We start from the raw sequence: 22442 nt of genomic DNA, 5'->3' as shown, positions 1-22442 counted from the left end.
CCGCCCGGCGGGCGGGGCGCTTCCGGCGGAGCCGCGAGCGCGGCAGGACTCAGTGGAGGCCCGGCCGGGGATCATGGGCACGGCGGGAGGAGCTGCTTTGCGGCTGCCGGGGCTGCACGGCTACGCGGTGGAATTCTCGCCCTACTGGCCAGGACGCGTGGCTTGCGCCGCCGCGCAGTACTACGGCATCGCAGGTGCAGGCGGGGCTTCCGCGGCGGCGGGCAGAGGGAGGGTATCTGTTAAAGTCCGTGTCCCGTGGGGGCTCGTCGCGGAGGCTCTTTAGTGGATGGAAATCTGGGTGTCCGGGTCGACAGTCAGTGTCTGTGAAAGCGTTTGGGGAATTTCTCTTCACGTTGCTTTTGTCCCGCACTGGTGCAGCTGAGCTGGGGCTAAGGTTGGAGCAGGCTGCCGGCCGGTGCTTCCCACTGAGCCGCCCAGCCCGGCGGGTCCTCCGGCCGAGGAAAGCGCAGACCCGCTGGTTTGATGGTAGTCTCACAAAACCCTCGCAGGGGAGTACTAATATAATAGTGTCGAGAATAAATATAGGGGTAGAGACGTATCCAGTGTGACTAAAATGTCCTGAAAATAGTTCATTCTTCAAATTTTAACTCTTTAGTCTCGAGTCGTTGAGTGTCCGAATACATCCTGGCGATGCCTGGTCCCTGGCAGAGTTTAAGGCCAGGTTGGACAGAGCCTTGAGCGACATAGTCTATTGTGAGGGCTTCCTGCCCATGACAGGGGGGTTGGAATTAAATGATCTTGAAGGTTTCTTCCAAACCACATCATTCTGTGACTCTGTGGTCCCATTGAAAAGGCAAGCAGAGCTTTTCTCAGCAGTGATATTTTATTTTTTTTGTATTATTTTCCAGTGGGAGTATTGCTGCTGAAAACAATAATTTTAAATAAGTTTCTGAATGTGGAATGACTGACAGTATCCCAGTCACATGGGAAAGCAGCACCCGTGTGTGTTTTCTCAGAACTGTTTCATTTCTGTTGAACCATGTTTGTATTATTTGATTCAGCAGAAAAAAAGAGTTTTATGTCTGCTCTGTTACCAAAAATGATAAAAAGGAACTCCATGCTGGTATGTCTGTAATGTGAGGGTCCTAGGGGAAATGCACTTAGGTGCTTTGTAAGTGAGTTGTTTCTTTTCCAAACTCATCTGCATGTATACCGGAGTAAACAAAACAAAAGCCAGTCTGATGTAGATGAATTACTGTTTAGAGAGCATGAGACAGGAGGATGTTTATTTTTATGCAACTAATTGTTTGGCCTCTTAAAGTTTGGATGCTCTTTGGAGCTGCCGCAGAACCACAGTAGTTTCCTGTGGCATGAGTGAACTAGTTTGTGATGTTTTGTTATGTTTTGCTGGTTTAGGCTGTGGGACTCTGGCAGTGCTGGAACAAAATGAAGCTGGCATTGCTCTGCTCAGAAGGTAACATAGGTCTTGTGTTTTGTTTTTGCAAGAGAAAATCTTATTATGTACCTGTGCGTACAAGATGCAACCTAAATATTTTGGGTTATCGTTAATAATAAGAAGTGTTGTATCTATGCTGCACTATCTACTGAATGCATGTCTTTCTATTTACATACATATGATTCTATTTGTATTTACATACCAATGAGTGGTTTACATTTCATAGATTTTGTTATGGGAAGTAATCCGGATTGCACCCTTTCCATAATATAAAGCATTTTACAGAAAACCTCCAGTGTAAACTGAAAACAGCCTCTCTGCCCTACCTTAAAATGAAAAGTTTTAGCCTTTTAGGAAGAGCACATTGCCATCTAAGTTTATGCCCTTAAGATTGACTCGTACTGAAAATGCAGCAGGAAGCTCTGTAAAGTCATGGAGGTCCTTCCTAGGAGATCCAATATTTTAAGGGTTTGAGAAGAGTTTGATTTGGGTTTGGGTGGGAGGAGGAGAGAGGTTAGGTCAACAGCAGTCAAGTATTAAACCCTAAAGTTTTTTTTAAATAAAGTTTTGAAACAGCAATTGTTTAGATTAACAGGGCTGAAATAGAAATGCTTAACAAGTAGTTAATCATATTCTGAGAAGCTGTTTAATTCCTAATTATAAAGCAAGACTCCTTGAAGTTGTTAGTTATGCTAAGTGCACTGGTTTAGTACTGTTCATTTCTATATTTCCAGTGACTCCACTTATTTGGTGATAGAAAGTTATTTATTTTCCTGATTCATAAACTGTGTCATTTTCTCTATTGGAACATTCTGTGTGCATGCCTTTCCCTCATCATTACTGCAGGGTGCCATGAAGTTTAACCTGAACTTAGCTGAACCTTCAGTGAAAAGGGGGTAAACAAATTCATATTTGCCATCAGATAACAGCAGGGTCAGTGATAGTTGTTGCAGAGCAACTAATACACGGTATCAGATCACACATGATAAATTGCTGGCATGTTGAAAGCACTTTTAAGGGAATGTATAGATCTTTAATATGTTCATGACAGTCTCTCTGTTGGTTTTTGGTTGTGACTCAGCTTCCTAATGGTGTTGTCAACTGGATAGAGCTCTCCCAACACAGTTTTATTTCTTTGTTTACCACAGTTGTTGCAGACAAAGAGCTCTTACCTCTGTAGCAACACCCTGGAGAAACCGTAGATAAGACTGAGACATGTAGTACCTCTGTCTCTGCTTGACAAGTTTCAGACTGAAATCAGCTTTAATTCTCTGTTTGTGGAAGGTCCTTGGCTCATTTATGCTTTAGCTTAATCAACCTATTCTGACATACAGTTGTATAAGCTGATATTATGACAAGTTATTTGTAAAGAGATTTACTGGAAACTAATATAGAAAAATGCTGTTTAGGGTGGTAAAGAGGGTGACTTAAAGAAATGCTATCTTTACATGTAACTAGTCTAGACTTTAATGTTATGCTTTCTCACGGAAAAATGTCTTTACTGTTCCAATTTAGTTTTGACTGGAATGATGGCCTGTTTGATGTGACCTGGAGTGAGAATAATGAACATGTGTTGATCACTTCTAGTGGAGATGGATCTCTGCAAATCTGGGATACAGCTAAAGCCAAAGGTCCGCTGCAAGTCTATAAAGAGCACACTCAGGAGGTAAGCCAGGCAAACATGAAAAATTTAATGGACAATCTAATAATTTAATTAATAAAAGATTTATTTGTGGTCTTACAGTCAAAAGTAGGTTTTGTTGTCTATTTTTAAACTTTATTTGGATCAATGGTTCGAATTTATAACTTAACATTATTTTGAATATAAGGTAAATTGTCTATTGTAAATATTTATATATACACTCATACCCTGTAGTAGGTACCACTTAATTACATGAATACAATATATTCAGATACAGCTTTTGTGGTTTCTTACAGGCTACGTAATCACTGTGTTGTATGAAAGTACTGCAGTCTTTCTGTGATATTTAGAGAGCATTATTGGATAGGTCTAAATCAGACAGCAGATGTATATAGAATCTTAGAACAGATAGGGTTAGAAAGGACCTTAAGATCATCTAATTCCAACCCTCCATATAGCAGTATTATCCTTGAGGGCATAGACTGATAAACATAATGGACATCCTTAGGACTTCTGTTGTACCTGGGAGCTGCTTACATCCTAGCACCTGTGAGATCCTACTCAAGTAACAGTAGTCAAATACTGGGACAGCACGTGGGTTTTTTAGCCTTGGTTTGATACAGTTTTTTATGCACTGCAATATCAGTAAAGTGTTATATTCATGTTCATAATTGTATTTGCATCTTTTCAGGACATTTATACTTTAGTATATTTATCTTCTCCCAAGTGATTTTGATTTTTTCTACTTTTTTTTTTTTCCGCATGCTTTCCTTCTAACCACTCTCTTTGAACTTTAGATGCAGTCAGCCTGGGTTGCTGACACTAGCTAAATGACATAAATCTTAATAAAATTATCTAGTGGATGGGTAATCAATAAAAAATGATGGAGGAAATCCAGTTGTGTATTCCCAAAGACTGCAGTAACATGACAGTCTGTCTTTTGTACCTTAATTCTTTGTTATTTTGCTACTTTGGTTTAATACATATACTGTGTAAATAAAGAATTTTGAGAGATGAGTTCGTAGTTCTGATCAGGATTTTATAATAGTGTTCAGAGGCTGATGGGAGTAACAGAAAGACATAGACAAAGCGTAATAACAAATTGATTTGGGTTTTTTTTGTCTTTTGAAATTCTATCCATAAGTTTATTTTTGTTCAGCTACACCATCTGTTGTTTGTGAAGTAAACATTTCTGTGTCCAAGTCTTAATTCAGCAGGTAGCATGGGGAGGTGAATGCATTCAGCCATGAGTTAGGAAGACAGTATAGAAAGCATAGGCTGAGTGTTTATTGTGAGATATGAAAGGTTTGTGTTGACTCTTCATAAACATGCATTAAGAGGATAGATCCCAGGGGGAATATACCTAATAGATTGTGGTAAACACTGTCAGATAATGCTCTTTAGAATGATTGACTACCTTCCTAATACTTAATCCCTGTCTGACATTTTTAATGACAACTTTGTCACTGCACTTTATAATTTTTCTAATGCAAGACTGACAGGGATCTGTTTCATGTTTTCTAAATGAGGTTATTGTCTGTAGTTCAAAAAGAATGTGCATTTTTAATTTCAAAGCGCATCTTTATTATCAAAAGACAATGAGTTTTATTCCAGCACTAACCAACTGCTGAATCTCATGAATAAATTAATCTAATTTACTCTCGTTTTGATGAAGTCTCATTGAAATGTGAGACAAAAGAATGCTTGAATTAAATTTGTCTTGTAAAGTGAGCCCAAGCATTTATTTTTGAGCTATTATTTTATGGTTCTATATATTTTTTCATCATGTATTTTATGATTGAAGATAAAGCACTAGAAGATTAACAGGGAAGGTTTATTCTGTCTTACTAGGCTTTTCCAATTGCTCAACACAGCTTGTATTGAAGCATCCGTAAATATTGATTGATAGCGTGGAAAGCAAAGAAGTTTAAAAGTTTTACTTGGTTTTCACACCTTCTGTTTTTCATTCTCTTCCCATTAGCCACACCTGTCACATGCCAAATAGAAAAGGGCTCTTGCTTTTTCTTAGCCTGTTGTCTGTTCTGCTTGTAACTCTTGCCTGAAGGAAAATTTGCCCAGGTTCCATTGCCTGTGATGCAGCTGCAGAGTGCTGGGCAGTCCTGAACGTGTCTGCCATATGTGTGCAGATCCATGTCACAGCACATGTTCAACAGATCTATGTGCGGATAGCTTGTGAGTGAGATGTAAGCCATATGTGTGCTTTGCCTTGTCTGTGCAGTAGATCTGATAACATCCTAAATATGTGGGGCTGGGTGAATTGTCTGGCATGGGTGTATATTTCTCAAACTTATTTCTTTCTGGGAGATCCTGGACATGAATAAAAGAGCCAAACACTTCAACTGAGCTGACTTCATAAGGCTGTTGAGGCATACGAGAACTAAAGTATCACATGGAAGAAGCATTAGGCATTATGTAGTGATACATTTAGGGGCATTTCCAAACAGCAACATCTTAAGAGGTAAAGACAGATTCAGGGGGAAGGAGAGAGGGTAATGTTTATGCGGAGTTTGGGTGCCACTTTGGAGAACTGTGATGCCTTCCATTTTTAAAATGTGAACAGATACTCGTGTGTCCTTTGTTATTCTAATAGGAGGAGTCAGGTTGAAAAGGAGGGTGTTTTAATGAGCTATAGTACCGGTAGTTAGCTGATGAAGGTAGAAAAGCCAAGAGGTAAAGGCATGGTTTGGAAAAACAAACAGAAGAATTGACTCTTAGTTTGTTATTTGGCTTTTGTGAAGGTACTGTCCAAGTGTCTTGTACTTTGGGATTATAAGGTCCCCAAGGAAGGGAGCTAGCACAAACTGGTGCCAGAGCAATATGCCTTTCAGTATATAGGAAGTGTAACATTGTCAAATGAAAAAGGAAAGTTGTAGAAAATCCAGTTTGTGGGCAGTGGTTGCCTTCCACTTATGGGAAATAAGCCAATAGATGAAAAACAGATTAAGTTGAATCTAGCATGGATTGAAATATTGCTTAGCAATGAAAATGCTCAGAACTAGCTAAATGATTCCTTGTTTTTCTTTCTCATACAGTACACTTCCCATAAAAGACTTTGTCTTTTGCTGGATTTTTTTTCTGGTCCAGCTTCCTCTGCTTTTCTTGTCTGGTGACACAGGTCCAAACATTTTCACCTTCAAAACAGGGTTGCTGTTATTTGGTGCATGATTCCATCTATCCAAGACAAACACAGCATCTAGTATGTTGACTTGCAAATTAGATCTAATGCTGTGCTAGAACTAGATTGTCCCAGCTGGAGTACAAACCCTCAGTGGTTACTGGCCTGGCTGTTGAGCGCAGTGCCACTTACTACTGGTAGGTAGTGGCCACATTTCTGAGAAGTGTCATGGTGGGTCTGTTTGAGTCAAGAGGTGAAGCAAATAAACTTTTAGCTGATATTTATCCACCTTAGGACTGATATGGTTCATGTCCCACTGCAGCTTATTGAGACATTTTAGTGTGGAGTGAAACTAGACAGTATAGAATGCAGCTTCCATTAGTACATAAAAGATACGGTGCATTTGATGATGGAAGTTGTACATGGTCTTGAGACTTTCAGATTTGAAGTAATTTAAAGAACTACCTTAGAGGGTTTGTTTTGGTTGAGGCAGCAGAGCTGAAAAATCAGCAGCTAAGGTGAGAGATCCTCTGTCAAGTGCGAAACAGCATTAGAATAAACTGTCAGAGAAGAGGGAGCTTATTTCAACTACACAGTGAAAAGCAATTTTTAAATAGCTGAAATGATTAGTCACAAGGGAAGTTGATTTGTTTATTTTATTTGTTTGAAGAAATGAATGATAAAAAAAGAATGTCATAGAACCTGGACAAGATGAAAATCGAGTATTTTATGACATGTATTTCTTAGGAGAACTAGATATCATTAAAAAAATGCATTTCTTGTTAGCTAAAACCTCAAAGTCAACTCCATAGTCAGCAGTGGAGAGAAAATTTCACTGCTAGCAACTAGAAACTCCAGATATTTGAATAAATTGGATCAGAGACAAGAGATCAGTCTGAATTACGGCTTTTTTAAGTGGTAGAAACTTACAGCGATGGTGGGTCTATGTGAATTTTGTTACAATTCCCTCCCCCCTCTCTATTTTGGCCCATCTTTACCTTTTTGGGTACTTTTCTGAGCCTATGTGTGTCTTTAATGTCAGACTGGGATGTTAAGTTAAATTTTTGTTCAGGTAAATGGTATTGTTGGAAGCTTTGTGGTACTTATCCAATGTGGTTTCCTTAGCTGGTTATGATACAATCTGTAAATACAAGTCTTATTTTGTGAAATTTTGCCTGACTAGAGTCTCAAATGTGTATTCTAATGCTCTTTCTAAACTAGGCTGTTATATCATTTATAGGCATATAGTGTTGACTGGAGCCAAACTAGAGGAGAGCAGCTAGTGGTGTCTGGTTCATGGGATCAAACAGCGAAGCTGGTATGTTGAGGTGGAAAATGTGATTTGTTTTGGATGTGAGAGTTCTTTCTGTTAAGAAGCAGCATTGATTCACTTTCCCTCTTTATTTTACACTGTGGCTGAAATTCTGGTTTAACTGATATGTTGCTTTATCCCTCAGTTGATACCAGTTTAAATATACAAATGCTTTTCATGACACATGGTAAAAAGTTCATTTAGTCCTTTCTGCATAAAGTTTTTATGTATGAAACCTTTTCCTTTATTGAATGTGTGCCTCAACAGTTTTCTTTTTACTTTATTCAGTGGGATCCAGCTGTGGGGAAGTCATTATGCACTTTTAAAGGCCACGAAGGTGTCATTTACAGCACTATATGGTCTCCACACATCCCAGGTTGTTTTGCATCTGCATCAGGTAAACATGATCGTAAAGGGGTTCTCACGACAAAAAAAACCCTTGTATGTTATTGAATTAGTTTGGCTCTTTGTCCAGCAGATGGTAGTGTGTGTCACATGTAAAAATGGAAAAGGCAAGATAAATGAATCGCTGCAGCTGGATTTGTAGGTTCTGTTCCAATCTATAAATCATCCTCTTGGCCATTTAAACAGGGATCAGCAGTTTTCCAGCAGTTATTTCAGTGACTTTGTGACAATTTCTTTCTGGTATTTTATGTAGCTCTCTTCCATCCACCTTACTCTTGTTATTGACCACTAAATCATGTTATATATTTTATTCTTTTTTCTGGCTTACATTTTTTGTTCAAATTTCCTCAAGTGTCCAAACACTGTTCCTGCTCCAGAGAGACAAGGACAACTCTGGAGTGAGACCTGGAGCCTAACTGCTGGCTAACTGGGTGATGGGTGCTGTGAGCCATAGAGCTTGCTTGGGAAGTAAAGGGATAATAAGACACTACCTTAATTCAAATACTGGTAGATTAGCTCCAGTGGCTTAAATTTCTCTGATTTCAAGCCTTTTTCTTGAAAGTTAGTAACTGAAAATGTGTCTGAAGGGAGACTTTGTACTTCCTTTCGCTTCTCTTAGTTCTTTTAGCCCTTGTAAAACAAAATCTTTTTGAAGGGTATTGTTGAAGGAGGCTGTGCTGCTTTAGGTTTATAGTGTGTGTGTGTGTGTGTGTGCGTGTATGTGTTCTCTCTCTTTCTTGCCCTTTCTGTTCCCTTTCTGTCATCCTACTTCACAGATACATCATAGCAGCTTTCCAGTATCTGAAGGGAGCCTATAGAGATGCGGGGGAGGGACTCTTCATTAGGGACTGTAGTGATAGGACAAGGGGTAATGGGTTAAAACTTAAACAGGGGAAGTTTAGATTGGATATAAGGAGGAAATTCTTTTCTGTTAGGGTGGTGAGGCACTGGAATAGGTTGGCCAGGGAGGTTGTGAATGCTCCATCCCTGGCAGTGTTCAGGACCAGGTTGGAAGAAGTCTTGGGTGATATGGTTTAGTGTGAGGTGTCCCTGCCCATGGCAGGGGGGTTGGAACTTGATGTTCGTAAAGTCCTTTCCAACCCTAACTATTCGATGATTTTATGATTCTGTACCTACTCACAACCATGTATTTACTCATATCTTAATAGTATAAAGTCTTAGCACTTTAGACCAGAAATGAACTGTTTCATGTTGCAGCGTTTTCAGTTTTGAGTGTGTTAGTAAAATAAGTTAGGTGTATTGTTAACCATAGATTGGAAAAAATGTTGGTCTTGAAATGCTTGTGATTTAGGTAAATTTAAGTAAAGCAGGCACTTTTTTTACTTTTTATTTTAAATAAGGTAAGAAAGAAGGAGATTTAGGAAGCTTTTGTATGCCTCACCCCTGCCCTTTTTCTGTCATTATTTGAATCCACATAGATGCCAGCAGAAGTTTAATTTCCACTTAGATAATTGAACACTGAAAACAGAAAACCAAACATGACTGTAAGCCACAGTAGAACAGCTGCTCAGAAGGACCTTTATATGCCTAGACAACTTTTGCATGAAGCTAATAAGGTTAAATATTTGCTTTTGGGATATGACTTTTTCTCAAACTATTATGAGACTAGAAAAAGAATATGAGTGAAGAAAATGAGAAACCTAAAACTGCAATGTAAAGCAGTTGAAAAATAATTTGATACTAAGGGTAGTTATTTTGTATCATTAGGTCTCCGATCTGAATACATACAGGAAAACTAAGTTTGTCTGCAGTGGGCAGTAAAATGGATTTGAAATAGAGAAGATAAATATATCTGATGCTTGAGTTAAATTAGCTTTCATTCAGTATCTAATACACTTCCATTAACATTTACAGGGATGCATGAGGTATTTTAATATGCTGTTGTCTTCACATGCAATCATTTGTATTTTCAGAAAGCAAGTAAATGGCTTACCGTTTTCTTTTGTTTAAAATTGGGAGTTAATAGTAACAGAACAAACTTAATTCTGTGTATGTAAATAGCTACTATTGTGATGTCAGCAACAATTTCTGAGCTGATAAGATAAGCAAGATGTTCAGGTGTACGTGCGACACCAAACCAGAGCCCTGGTAAATGTCTGCCTTACACTGAAAAAACACCGATACAGAAAATGTCATTAAAGAAGTGACATAAACATTTAAAAGCATCTTCATGGCTGAAAGGGTTTAATGAGTCATTGTGTCATTTGCCCAGAAGGTCTCTGTCTCTCTCTCTATTTCTTTTTTTTTTTTTTATTTTTTCAACCCAAGAGAACAAATCAATGAGAGACACATAAAGACAGTGCCAAATGCACGCAAAGTTACTGTATAGTCAAATGTAAATCAATTCTGCTCAATGATTCTCCCTAACTGCAGAGGCCTTGCCTGGTCCTGTGGTTTATAAAGAAGCTGTCCTTTATAGTATCAGCTATTTTTATTGCCAGTGGGAAGTAATTAATTAGTACCATTTTACCCTTATTGGCATAACTGTAGTATGTTTGGGTACAGATATGACACCGGCAAATGAAAATATAAATGGTTTGAATTCAGCAAAGCCCAGATTTAGACCAAATGCTAGCTTTTATCTTAGCTGCTGGGACCTCAGTTTTAATGCTGCATTCACTTTAGAAACATTACTGTGCTCCTTAAGTTTACTGATCAGGGCAGATACATAGTTTTCGTAACATCTTAAATCATGAGTAAGGGAAAGAAGCATTTCTTAAATCTGTAAGATAATGTCTATATTCATCAGTATTTAGATTAATTAATTGCATTCTCTGCTCAAAGACTAATTTTTTTTCAGATTGAAAGCCCAGGGCAGAAAAAAATAAAATTACTTTTGCTACAACAAGGAGTGATCATTTCTGAGAAATTTTTATTATGTTGATGAAAGTGTTTGAGAACTATAAATGTGCTGATTTACAAATGAACTCGTAAATCTAACCTCTGCTCTTTGGAAGCCCTTGCATTCAGTGCTAGGTTTTAAGATTAAAATTTAAAAATACAAGTTTTCTCATGTTCTGTTTTATTGCCAGCCTTGGCATAGTGTGTTGCCTTTTTAAAAAGTTTGTCTTCTTCCCTGCTGGTCTCTTAGTGACAAATGTGTGTAGTTACAGGGTTGTCAAGCTTGTAGTTTCATAACTCAGGCTGGCATGTAGTCTTGGCACGCCTTTCTGTGTTTGGGATCTAAACTGTGAAAGAAGACTAAAAATTAACAAATTTGTTTGCATGAAGTAATGAGCCGGGGAAGGTGTACATCTATGAAGCGGATGGTTACTGAATTAGTTGGAAAGGAATAGCTGTCAGTGCAGCTCCTTAGTAAAGAAGTATTTTCCATGTGGACATTTGGGGTTGTTGTGTCTTTGTCTTCAGCTTCCTCAAGCTTCAGCTTATGTTCCTGCCTCAGAAGGAGCACAGGGTAAAACAAGGGGCTGTTGGGGAGTGGGGCTTGCAGACAAGTAATTCCAAAGATGTTTGTGTTCAGGTTCCTAAAAAACTGAAGGAAATAATTTTCTGTTCTGCCGTGGTTTGTCATGAGTTCCAAAACACTATTTGAGGCTTATATTCCATCAGTTTGTGTGTGGTGTGGGTCCACTCTTTGCTTCTTGCAAGTTCTTTCCTAGCTGTTTATCTGTTGAATGTACTAAACGAAATGCTATCATGATGAAGTGTCAGGGCTTTGCAAAAGTTGGTCATTTTTTGAATCCAGTTCCTCAAGGGATAAAAGAATAAGAGGCTTCAATTTACTGCGTGGTACCTTGTTCTACAAATCAAGCATCTAGATAGCAAGCTGACTACAGAGTTACTGTTTTTTGTTGCAGTATAGCTAAACTGCTATTCATACTGGGAGCCGTGAAAATATAACTTACTTGCTTATTTTGCTTGCTTATTTTGTTGTGTCAAATCTATGTATTGAAGTAAGGTGGGTGTTTTCATTTGCAATTTATTGCTTCAAGAAATACCAACACAGAATTGAATTAATCTGAGTCCTTTGCTCAGTAAGCTTTACTAAATCAACTTCTAAAGTACAAGCTGAAATATTTCTCAGGAAATGAATTTGGGCCTCAATTTATAATATGTGCTAACCATAGTGAAGTATTGTATGCAGCACATGCTAGAATATAAAACAATTTCAGGTTACACTGTTTTATATTATAATCTCATATTGTAAAATAATGGTTTAGTGTTGAGAAGGAAAGTACAGTAAGAGGTTTTTTACAGTGAATTAATATGTTTTGGGTTGTTTGGGTTAGAGTTGGGTATTTAGCCAATATTGCTATTTGCTGAAGAATGGATTAATAATAAGTCATAAGTAAGGTCAATTTTGAAATAAAAACTTTGTCCCAAGATTTATGGTTAATCATCTTGGAAAACACTGAAATAAAATTTTTCACTGCCTTTTTTTTTTTTAACAATTTACTTTCTCCATAAAAAGATTCAATAGAGCCCTTCTGTGAAATAACTTAAACCTCTTTTGATTTTTATCTCTACAGCATTTTGTATGAAACTGAAAAAGTACCAGTTGGAAACTATGTTTCCACTGGTAATTACATTTTCTTGGTATCTGGTTGTGCTACATGGAAATAGATTTTTTGCATTCAGTGGAGTCTTGTTGGATGATTTCAGTAATCTTTTGTGTCAGTCTATTTGTGTCACTCTTTATCTGTCTCTTTGTGGGGAATCTCAAGAGCTTTGTTAATCCTGTTCTAGGTTTGCTTATACTCTTGTTGTGGTTAAACCCCAGCTGGCAACCAAGTCCCACACAGCCGCTCGCTCACTCCCCCCCTACATTGGCATGGGGAAGAGGATTAGAAAAGTGAGAAAACTTGTGGGGTTTTGTTGTGAAATAGAGAGTTTCATAATAAAGTAAAAGCTATGCACGTAAGCAAAACAAAACAAGGAATTCATTCAACACTTCCCATGGGCAGGCAGGTGTTCAGCCATCCCCAGGACAGCAGAGCTTCATCACGCACAATGGTTATTCGGGAAGACTAACTCCATCACTCTGAATGTCCTCCCTTCCTCCTTCTTCCCCCAGCTTTATATGCTGAGCATAATGTCATATGGTATGGAATATCCCTTCTTTCAGTTGGGGTCAGCTGTTCCTCCTGTGTCTCTTCCCAACTTCTTGTGCATCACCAGCCTCCTTGCTGGTACAGCAGCATCAGAAGCTGAAAGTCCTTGACTTAGTTGTTGCTCAGCAGTGCTTACACTAAAACATCAATGTGTCACCAACATTATTCTCCTTCTAAATCCAAAACATGGTCCTATACCAGCTGCTATGCAGAAAATTAATGTATTCCAGGCAAAATCAGGACAACTATCTAAGACAGGAATGGGCAACATGATCATTTTAATATGTCTAAAAAGGTTGGTTTTGAGAGTCATAAGATTTGGCTTCTGCTCTTTGTTCTTCCACAGATTTTCTATTTGAACCTGGCTAAATCATGTAATCTGGTTTAGTATTTAAAAACTACATACAAGTAAGCAAGTAATGTTAACTTGTAAGCATTTGGTGGGACTACAGAAGTAATTTAATCGAGGTTTCTTTGACTTTTTAAAAGGCCAGTGTAGTGATAGGACAAGGGGTAATGGTTTTAAACTAAAAGAGGGAAGATTTAGATTAGGCATTAGGAAGAAGTTCATCCTAAGGAGGGTGGTGAGGCACTGGAACAGGTTGCCCAGAGAAGATGTGGATGCCCCATTCCTGAAAGTGTTCAAGGCTGGGCTGGATGGGGTTTTGAGCAACCTGGTCTAGTGGAAGGTGTCCCTGCCTGTGAAAGGGGGCTGGAACTAGATGATCTTGAAGGTCCCTTCCAACCCACACGATTCTATGATTCTGTGATGTAACACCATATATGCCATACTTATGTTTTATGCTGAATTCTTTTCCTACACTAAATTGAAGATACATTATTAGTTTGTTATTCTTTTTCTCTCAATGAGAGACCAGTGTCAGATCAGATTTCTTGCTTTAGAATAAAAAAATTCCCAACAACCACCCCCACACCCCCCTGGGAAAACAAAATACCCTACACCCCAGAAAATATTTTTTATTTTTAATAAAACTTTAAACTACCAGTACTTTCTTTCTCGAAAAAAGTTTTATTTGTCCTGGTTAGAATCTTTTTTGCCTTCAGATGGTGTTCAAGGTTTCTTGGACTTCTGTTAATCTTCCAAATATCTAGCTATTTTTTTTTATAGTTAATGTTTTACCTCTGCAGTGTCTGACAGTGAGGACTTAGGTGGTTGTTTTCACAGGATTTAGAAGATTATGATTTATGGATTTGGGTAAAATACGTCAGTGTGTAAAAAAAACAGTATAAAACCAACATGAAATTTAAATCTTAAATAAACTGTATCTTTTCACTGTCATGCATTATTATTCACATTAGCAGTCTTTATCCCATGTACGGGGTGATGTACTTGTAGATTAGCATCCCTTTCAAAATTTTGAATAGATGAGTATATATTGTGTAGTTCTATTGGTTCGTCCAAGATTTCACAAATATTCATTAAAATGAAAGAAAGCAAGTACAATATACAAACAGATCTGGTATCATAATTATCCAACAGACCAGCAAAAATCTGTTGCCATAGAGAAATTGCTTCCTACAAAAATAGAAGTATTTTGTGGGGGAATTGTTGGCCATTTTTGTGGTTGCTTACTTTGGGATGCCAACTGGAAGTGGCTGTTAGTGAATATGATTGTACTAGGTGTGCTTTACTTGTACTGTTTATTATTGTCCTACTTCTGCTTTACCATATGGAAGAAATGCATCCTTTGTAATGCAGATTTGAAGGAATCATGGAAATGTGGAAATTCCAAAGTGTTTAATTGCATTTTTTGTTGAAACGAAATGTGAAAAAATACATATATTGTGAGGACATGAATGTTTGAGGTAAAAAAAAAAAAAAAAAAAATACGCTCTCAAAATATGTAATTTGGCAAGATTACATTGGGGGTTCCCCTCCCCCCCCCCCTTTTTTTTTTTGGCTATTAATCTGATTTTTCCACTTAAACGGAAAAACTTGATTTGCCTGTGGCTTTAATTCAATCTGTTCTATTCACAGAAAGGTTCGTTTGCATGTTATGTTACTCCATTAAAAACATCTCATGAATAGTGCCAGCCAGAATTAATAACAGCTAAGTCTAGCATTTTCAAAGAAAAAAAGAAAGGGAAAATAACTCTTTTTCCTGTGCATCAGCATTTTCTATTAGAAAAGAAATAATTGGGGCAATTGTATCTTTAGTGTTAAAATTGCTATTGGCAGAGTAACTGACTTTTCCAAATGCTTTTGGCTCTCATAATGCTACTGTGGTCCAGCTCTGTAGCAGTTAATTCCAGTTCACCTGGATTTGTACATTTATGTGCTTGGGAAAAAATGATCTTGTCTGCAGTGAAATATGCATTTCCCCTTCAAATCTATGTTATCTGATGAAATTGAAAGCTTTTTAAGAAGTCCATTATTATATTTCAGATGGACTTAAGCCTCAAACTGAAATCTGTCCTCTGCAGGCAAGCAGATTAGTTGGACTAATGGTGGGTGGATGGGTGTACTAGCTTTTTTTTTTTTCTTCTGCCAAGACCCTGCTGGTCTCCATATGTCTCCCTGTTTTTATAAGCACCATAATGATGTTTGGGGCTTCAGCTGACTGCAGGGTGTTACTGTCAGGAGTGCTGTACATACTATTCTGAGCAGCAGTCTTGCTCTTGACAGTATTAGAATAGGGGAGGGGAGTGAAAACCATAAGAAATCATGTGTTGTTCCCACCACACAGTTAGGGAATTTACCCACCAAGTGTACAGTATCTCTTGCATTGTGGAGTCTGAGGAAAAGCCAACCAACCATCAGAGCAAAGCTTCCTGTGGTCTGTATAGTACTACAGTCATAAGGCCAGTTTTGTGTCATATAGTGGAACCAAGCACTTTCTAGCTTAATTTTTGTATTAAAAATTGCAAAACATTTTAGGTCTTTCTGCAAAGTCTACAGGGTCTGTAGGAATAGGAATATTGTTGTTGTGATTCTAGGGATAGTTTTGTTTGAATTGTAGCCAGTTTCTTGAAAAGAGGTATGATTTTGGTGCCCAGCTGTATATTTTAAGGTCAGTGACCAGCTTGGCACTCAAACCATCAAAATGCTTGTATCTAAACAGCATGAAATTTCTATTATCAATTATAACTAATTTGAGGATTTTCAGAAGTGTTACTGGTAAAGAAAGAATAGTAATTTCATGGATGTTTGGATGTAGCTTGTAGTGATCTTTTTTTTTGTCTCTTGATTGAACATAGACATAATAATGAACTTAATTAATTTTATCTCTCTGTAAACAAATGAGCTGCACAATCAGGTTTTGCTGATACAGAGCTAAATATTCAGGGTTAATAAGGGAACCCCTATTAAAAAAAGTGAAAAGCATGGTTGTCTTGTCAGCTGATGCAGTTTTCCAGGTCTTTATAAGCCATTATGAACTGAATTTGTTAGAAGGGTATACACAAATGCTAAAGTTCTTTAGGAGTAGAAGACAAATTTTTGACTGAAGGTAAAGAGAGGCTCAGGTGATTTGCAGCCTTAAATTAAGCTGGACACCATTCATAGCTCTCTGAAAACCTTTGAGTTTGTGCGTGCACATGTGCAGGTGTATGTGGTCTGAGGTTAAAGCGGACATTGCCTTTAATATGTGTAACAGCTACAGCAAGAATTACTTTATCTTCCAATATTTCAATTATGAGAGTAACTGTGCAGGTTTTGCTCATGAGGAGTACAGGTAATGTGTCTTAAATTTTCCTTTAGTTGAAAGAATCTGCAGCTAAGTTGCATTTTAAGTACTACTCACTTTTCTGTGTACCAAAAGCATGTTTTCCTAGCTGGCTTGCAGAGAAAGTTTTTTCATTATTCTGGTTTTCTGAGTCCTTTTTTAGATGGGCCTTATACTCCTCCTTTAATTGAAAGTCATGCAAGCATTTTACCTTATGTCCTTTCAATCAAATCAGACTTCAAAAAAATAAAAAAGCGTTAATAAAAAAATGAAGTGTTTGGTTTGGTTTTGTTTATTTGGGTTTTTTTCCTAATGAAAGAGCAGTAGCAAGTTCTGATTCCTTTTGTGCATCAGTCTGGCCTCTGAGCCTATAATGTGCTTGCTTTATTTGGGAAGAGTGTCTTCATATAGTAGTTTGTATCTCATACAGCTAAGAAGCAGTTGTCTACTAAGTACTAGTGAATTAACTGTATCCCATAACTGATTCAACAATGTTGAATGAATTTTTTTGTTTCAGGGGACCAGACTATAAGAGTTTGGGATGTGAAAGCCCCACGAGTCAAACTTGTGATACCAGCCCACGAGGCTGAGATTTTGAGCTGTGACTGGTGCAAATATGATGAGGTATTAACCTGTTCATCCAACTGTTTTCCTAACCGAACCACTCTCATTAAATAGCAGGGTTTTTTACTGCAAAATTAATACATCTTCTCTTTATAAAAATATGTCTAGTTGCTTTATTGCTCTCATTCATGACAACCTCTTCAGAAGAGCGTTGTTCTAGCAGATATATGGCCCAATTGGATCGTAGGTTTTGATTATTCTTTTGTATAGTAGACAGAATAGTCCATAGTAGAAAACCAGTTTGTATTTCTGTGTTCTCTTTTAATTTACATGCTGAAGACCTCGTTTATGATTTATTAATTTCTGTTGTTTCATTTACCTAACTTTTATAGCCAGCACATGCTTCACTGCAATTTAATAATTAAATTTTCCTGATATATCTGTGTTTTATCAACTCATCAGAACTTGCTGGTAACTGGTGCAGTTGACTGTAGCTTGAAAGGCTGGGATTTGCGGAACATCCGACAACCAGTGTTCATCTTGCTTGGTCATACCTATGCTATCAGAAGAGTAAAAGTAAGTTGTATTTTATTCCCCACTGACCACCACTGAATTGCTACCTTTTTTTTTTTTTTTTTTGTGTGGAAAGCAGTAATATAGTATCTAATAACTAGGAAAAAAAACGCAACAGGTGTTGAAGATTTTAGATGCTATGGTGACTGTTCTTGGAAACCTTCAGTTTAGCACTGTAAAACACTTTGATGTTTAGCAGTTTGCTGGGATTTTGAAGTAAATGACATCTTCAAAGTCAATATGTTATCCATGAGGAGTGTTCAAGAGCTTGAGAGCTAAGTTACAAGGGAGACGTGGGAGAGGGGAAATACCCTCCCTTATTTGTTTTTTCAATGGTGCTGTGCCTTTTTCTCTCCATACAAAAGGTCAATATTCATATAAGGGAAGGTATAGAACTCGTGAATATGTAGTTTTGTGAGCACAAGGAAAGTGTTAGTATGTTCAAAGAGTTTTTGAAACTTTGTACATGAAAGGCTTCAGATGGTCATTCTGGGTCTGACTGTTACTAGATCAACCACTGATAAGAATTTATTCTAGATGCATACTTTTTTATTTTCATATTAATCAGAGCTTATTTTTTTTTATATTATATAATATATGATCCTTTTAAAGGCTTTCAGGAACAGGTATTTTTTATAATATTTTCTAGGAAGACTGAACTGACAGAAAAAAATTATCCTGGGTCAGTATTTTACTTCACATGCCCTTGGAATTTTTTATGTATTTCTAACAACTTTAAAAGTTACTGTGCTCAGGTTGTAATTTGTCAGAAAAGGGTGTGGCTGTAGGGAGTAGTTCCATATAGCAACTCCAGTTTGTGGCCAGACAGCCAGAGAAGCTTCTGCTCCTCTTTCTTTATCCCAGCTACCCTTGCCTGCTATCCCCACTGGTAGTAGATGTCTAGTCTTTTTCTGTACTTTAATTTCTGCATGACCGTGCTCTAACCTGGCTCTGTGAAATGTTCTTCTCAGCAGAAGAACATTTAGCAGTGGTGAGTTTGTTTTTTAAACAAGATTATTTTGTGACTCCCGTTTGACACCCATTAAGACAGATGAATCAATGCAGTATGAATCAGTACAGACTGTCACATTCTTACTCTTTGACAGTTAGTGGCAGAGCTGTTTTTCAAAGATACCACTAAGGGATTCATAGCATATTGTTTTCATGATGAAATGGAGAAAGTGACTATAGAATTGTTATTCACCATAACCTGTGATAATAGGACTGAAGGACACTTGATGAAACTAGTAGGTGGATTTGCAAACAGATGGAAGTACTTGTTTTACACATCAGATTGTAGACTTCTTGAATTAGCTCTCAGCACAAGAAGGGTGTATAGGCAGGCAGTGTCATCAGGTTCATGGATCAATAAACGTAGTAGAAGAGCTAGACAGGGATAGCATCTCTAATTTCTCTCCTCCCTATTATCCTGGGCTGCATTAGAAAGAGTGTGCCAGCAGACTGAGGCAAGTGATCCTTCCCCACTACTCACTGCACCAGTAAAACCACATATGGAGTGCTGCGTCCAGTTCCGGGCTTCCCAGTACAAGGGAAAGACAGACATACTGGAGTAAATCCAACAAAGGGCCACAAAGAAGATTAAGAGACTGGAACCTGTGTCCTACCAGGAGAGGCTGAGAGCTGGGTTTGTTTAGCATGGAAAAGGCTTAGGGAGGATCATGTCACTGTGTATGAATGATTGGCGTAAAGGAGAAGACAAAGCCTGACTCTTCTCGGTGGTATATAGTGAGAGGATCAGAGGTGATCTGTACGAACTAAAATACCATGCTATGTAAACATAGAGCACTGGTCTTGAAGGCTGTTAGCCTAACCAGGTAGGGTATTTTTATATTCTTACATTGTCTCGTCTGAGTTTCCATTTTATCGTGCTCCCTGTTTTCTTAATGTGCCTTGAAATTATTATTAGGAGTTGGCCAGCTGTAGAATTTCTTTGCACCAACCTCTGAGATCAGTTCACTAAGTGGGTTTAAGGAGGTGGTGGGGTGGCTATATGTGTCTACACGTGTAGTTGAGAGGTATGTGAGAGTACATGACTTCTGTCTTAGCAGGATTTTATGCTTCCATTTCCAAGATACACACGGTCCCTGTGGACATGAGGTATGAGAATGTGGCCCAGCACTTAGAGGTGGTGCAGCCTATCTGCTCTTGTGTGGTGTAATTCAGCAGTCATACTAAATGGAGACCTGGATTTGGCCTAAATAGAGGTAGCTGTCCCTACTGATGTCCCTTCTCTTACATTGTGCTGATGCTAGCAATTAGAAGGCTGTGTATGTAGCAAGCTGGCCCAGCTGATCACTCTGACTGAAGATCCTGTCCCTAAAAGTGACTGATTTCTGCCTGGATCACTAAGCTGTCTCAATTTGTGACTCAACCGCATCATTGCAAGCCCTGACACAAAGGAGGGGAGCAGGAGCACACAGCCTGAAGTGGAAAGGAAAGGGAAAACCACAAGTCTTGGCAGCAGTGCACTCTTAAATTAGCTTAAGCCAACCATGAAATCACACTCTTCAGTGGTCTGTCATTTATATTCTGTTCACTTGTTTGGGGTTGCATGGATTGTCATATCCAAGCCTGTCGAAGAACTCTACCCACTATGATACTGTCAGGATTCCTTCAGATTTCTTGTGGTCTTCCACTGCAGAACAGGGCATTATCAGCATACTGAGGTCATCTGGAGTCCTTCCCAGGAGATTTTGACATTGGTGCTTTTGGTTGTCTCATATCTTTGCTGGCTTCGATGTCTTATACTGAAATGTAGTTACGGTTTTTGAGTTTACTCAAAAGGATACTTAGATGAGGGATCTGTGAAATGTTGGACATGCATCTCTTCTTTTTACATACAACTGTTAAGTTGATAGAACTGTAGAATCTTACAGTTCAGTGGAACAGAATTTTAAAATACTGTCTTGGTAGCAGAAAGACATTACACAAATTCTTTCAACTTACGTGTTCAAATACTGCTAAGTATTTAGACAGAGTTTGCTTAGGTAAGTTTCTAGGACACTTAAGGTTAATGACAAAACTTTTCGGCCTTGACAAGATGTTTTTGCTTCATCTGAAACTATGTGGACAAAAATGCAAAGGTGGCATGTGGGAAGTCTGCCGTTGGTTTTTGTTGCACATCAGACCTCTCTCTCCCTCTTCTGAGGTGCAGAAGAAAAAGACATTTTGGCTTTTTTTTTTTCCTCTAGAAAATTTTTAAGAAATCTGAGGATAGTAAAGTTCAAGCATGCACATCCCTCAATTCTGCTCTAGTAAAGAGAACTCTGTCAGCAGAATTTAGCAGGCAGCAACAGACACAGCTCTCTTGGCAACTTGGGCAATTATGGCACTTTTGACTTTGTAGTAGCTGTCAGTAGTAGAGAAAGTCTTACAGAAAAAATCTTACATTTGAACCATGATCTGGGGGACCTGCATTCCAAACTGAAGTTACGCCATTATTTGCTGTTGAGGAATACAGACCTTAAAATAGGTGGAACTGAAGTAAAATAGCTGGAGCCAAAGTGAAGAGCTTTTGCATAACTGCATCCTTACTGCTTCAGTTCTTAGACCTGTCTGCAAGAGTCCACAGAAGATCATGTCCCATAAAATGCCCTGCAGAAGAGGAGAAAATTATGAAGTGATGTTATATTGCTTTCAATTTTTCAACGTATCTCCAATTTCCCCATCTCTGTAAATAATTTCAAAACTTTAGGACATGGAACTGATGACAGTAATATAGCTTACATTCTCTGTAGTATGGCACAAGTTTTCTCTCTCTGAAAATAATAAACTGCTCACATAGCTTTTCCGAAACTTACTTTATATAATGAGATGATACTCAGCTTGTCAGCCAAAAGCAGAGTTTAACAGCTGTTTATATGACTGTCCTAAAACTTCTTAACTTTACAAGAAGGTTGTTTGGCACTGCTGTAATAAAATCAAACCAAACCAGGGTCACATAGAGCGTTCATTGTAATTAGAAGCATAACAGGGAAATTTGTTGATGTAGTCAGTTTTGTTGCAGCGTGATGTGGTACCTACTAAGACAGTTTAAATAGTTAAACTTTGGTAAGTTTATATTAAGACTGCATATGTTCACATTGTTTTACTTTAAAAGTTGTTCTGTTTTGTTTTCTTGCAGTTTTCACCATTCCATGCAACCTTATTGGCCTCTTGCTCCTATGATTTTACTGTGAGGTATGGTATCTTTTTATTGGCTAAAAATGGAAAGATAATCTGTTTCAATGTGGTTTGCATTAGAAAAGAGTTTTAGAGTGGACATACTGAATTGCAGTTAATGTTTCTATCGGGTGTTTTCTCTCTTCATAAGCTATGTCGAAAATGCATTGGTTCTTCATTTAAAGGTTAGCTAAGTGACTCTTCTGAATGATATCTGCTATGATAGATGCTTTCTGTAATCCTTTTCACATCATTCTGCTGAATGTAGTTGTATCCGGCTGTGATAGTGTCTGAAGGTAATAACCTCTTAAATGAATGTAGGTGGGTGACTTCTTATATTTCCGTGTCATATTTTTATATAAGTTTTTCATTAACAATTTTTTTTCTCCTACCAGTATCTGAGGAAGCTTTAGTATTGTTCACAGTGTTTAT

The 22442-nt window shown here is 38.0% G+C and overlaps 1 protein-coding gene across 1 annotated transcript in view; it reads left to right on the top strand.

Annotated features, from left to right (window-relative positions):
* PEX7 (peroxisomal biogenesis factor 7) overlaps positions 1–22442 on the top strand; it is a 45316-nt gene continuing 22874 nt past the window's right edge. Inside the window, exons 1-8 of the mRNA XM_061474944.1 lie at positions 1–194; positions 1378–1435; positions 2933–3083; positions 7436–7513; positions 7796–7904; positions 17209–17315; positions 17718–17831; positions 21973–22028. Of these exons, the coding sequence (XP_061330928.1) occupies positions 74–194; positions 1378–1435; positions 2933–3083; positions 7436–7513; positions 7796–7904; positions 17209–17315; positions 17718–17831; positions 21973–22028 (794 nt within the window). The 5' untranslated portion in view covers positions 1–73. The remainder of the gene's footprint in view (positions 195–1377; positions 1436–2932; positions 3084–7435; positions 7514–7795; positions 7905–17208; positions 17316–17717; positions 17832–21972; positions 22029–22442) is intronic.

Source organism: Pezoporus flaviventris, unplaced genomic scaffold (genome assembly GCF_033815535.1).
Source record: "Pezoporus flaviventris isolate CSIRO_AGI_PZ_B2104156 unplaced genomic scaffold, CSIRO_AGI_Pfla_v1 ptg000081l, whole genome shotgun sequence".
NCBI classification, from domain to species: domain Eukaryota; kingdom Metazoa; phylum Chordata; class Aves; order Psittaciformes; family Psittacidae; genus Pezoporus; species Pezoporus flaviventris.
This window is presented reverse-complemented; position numbering and strand designations above follow the sequence as displayed.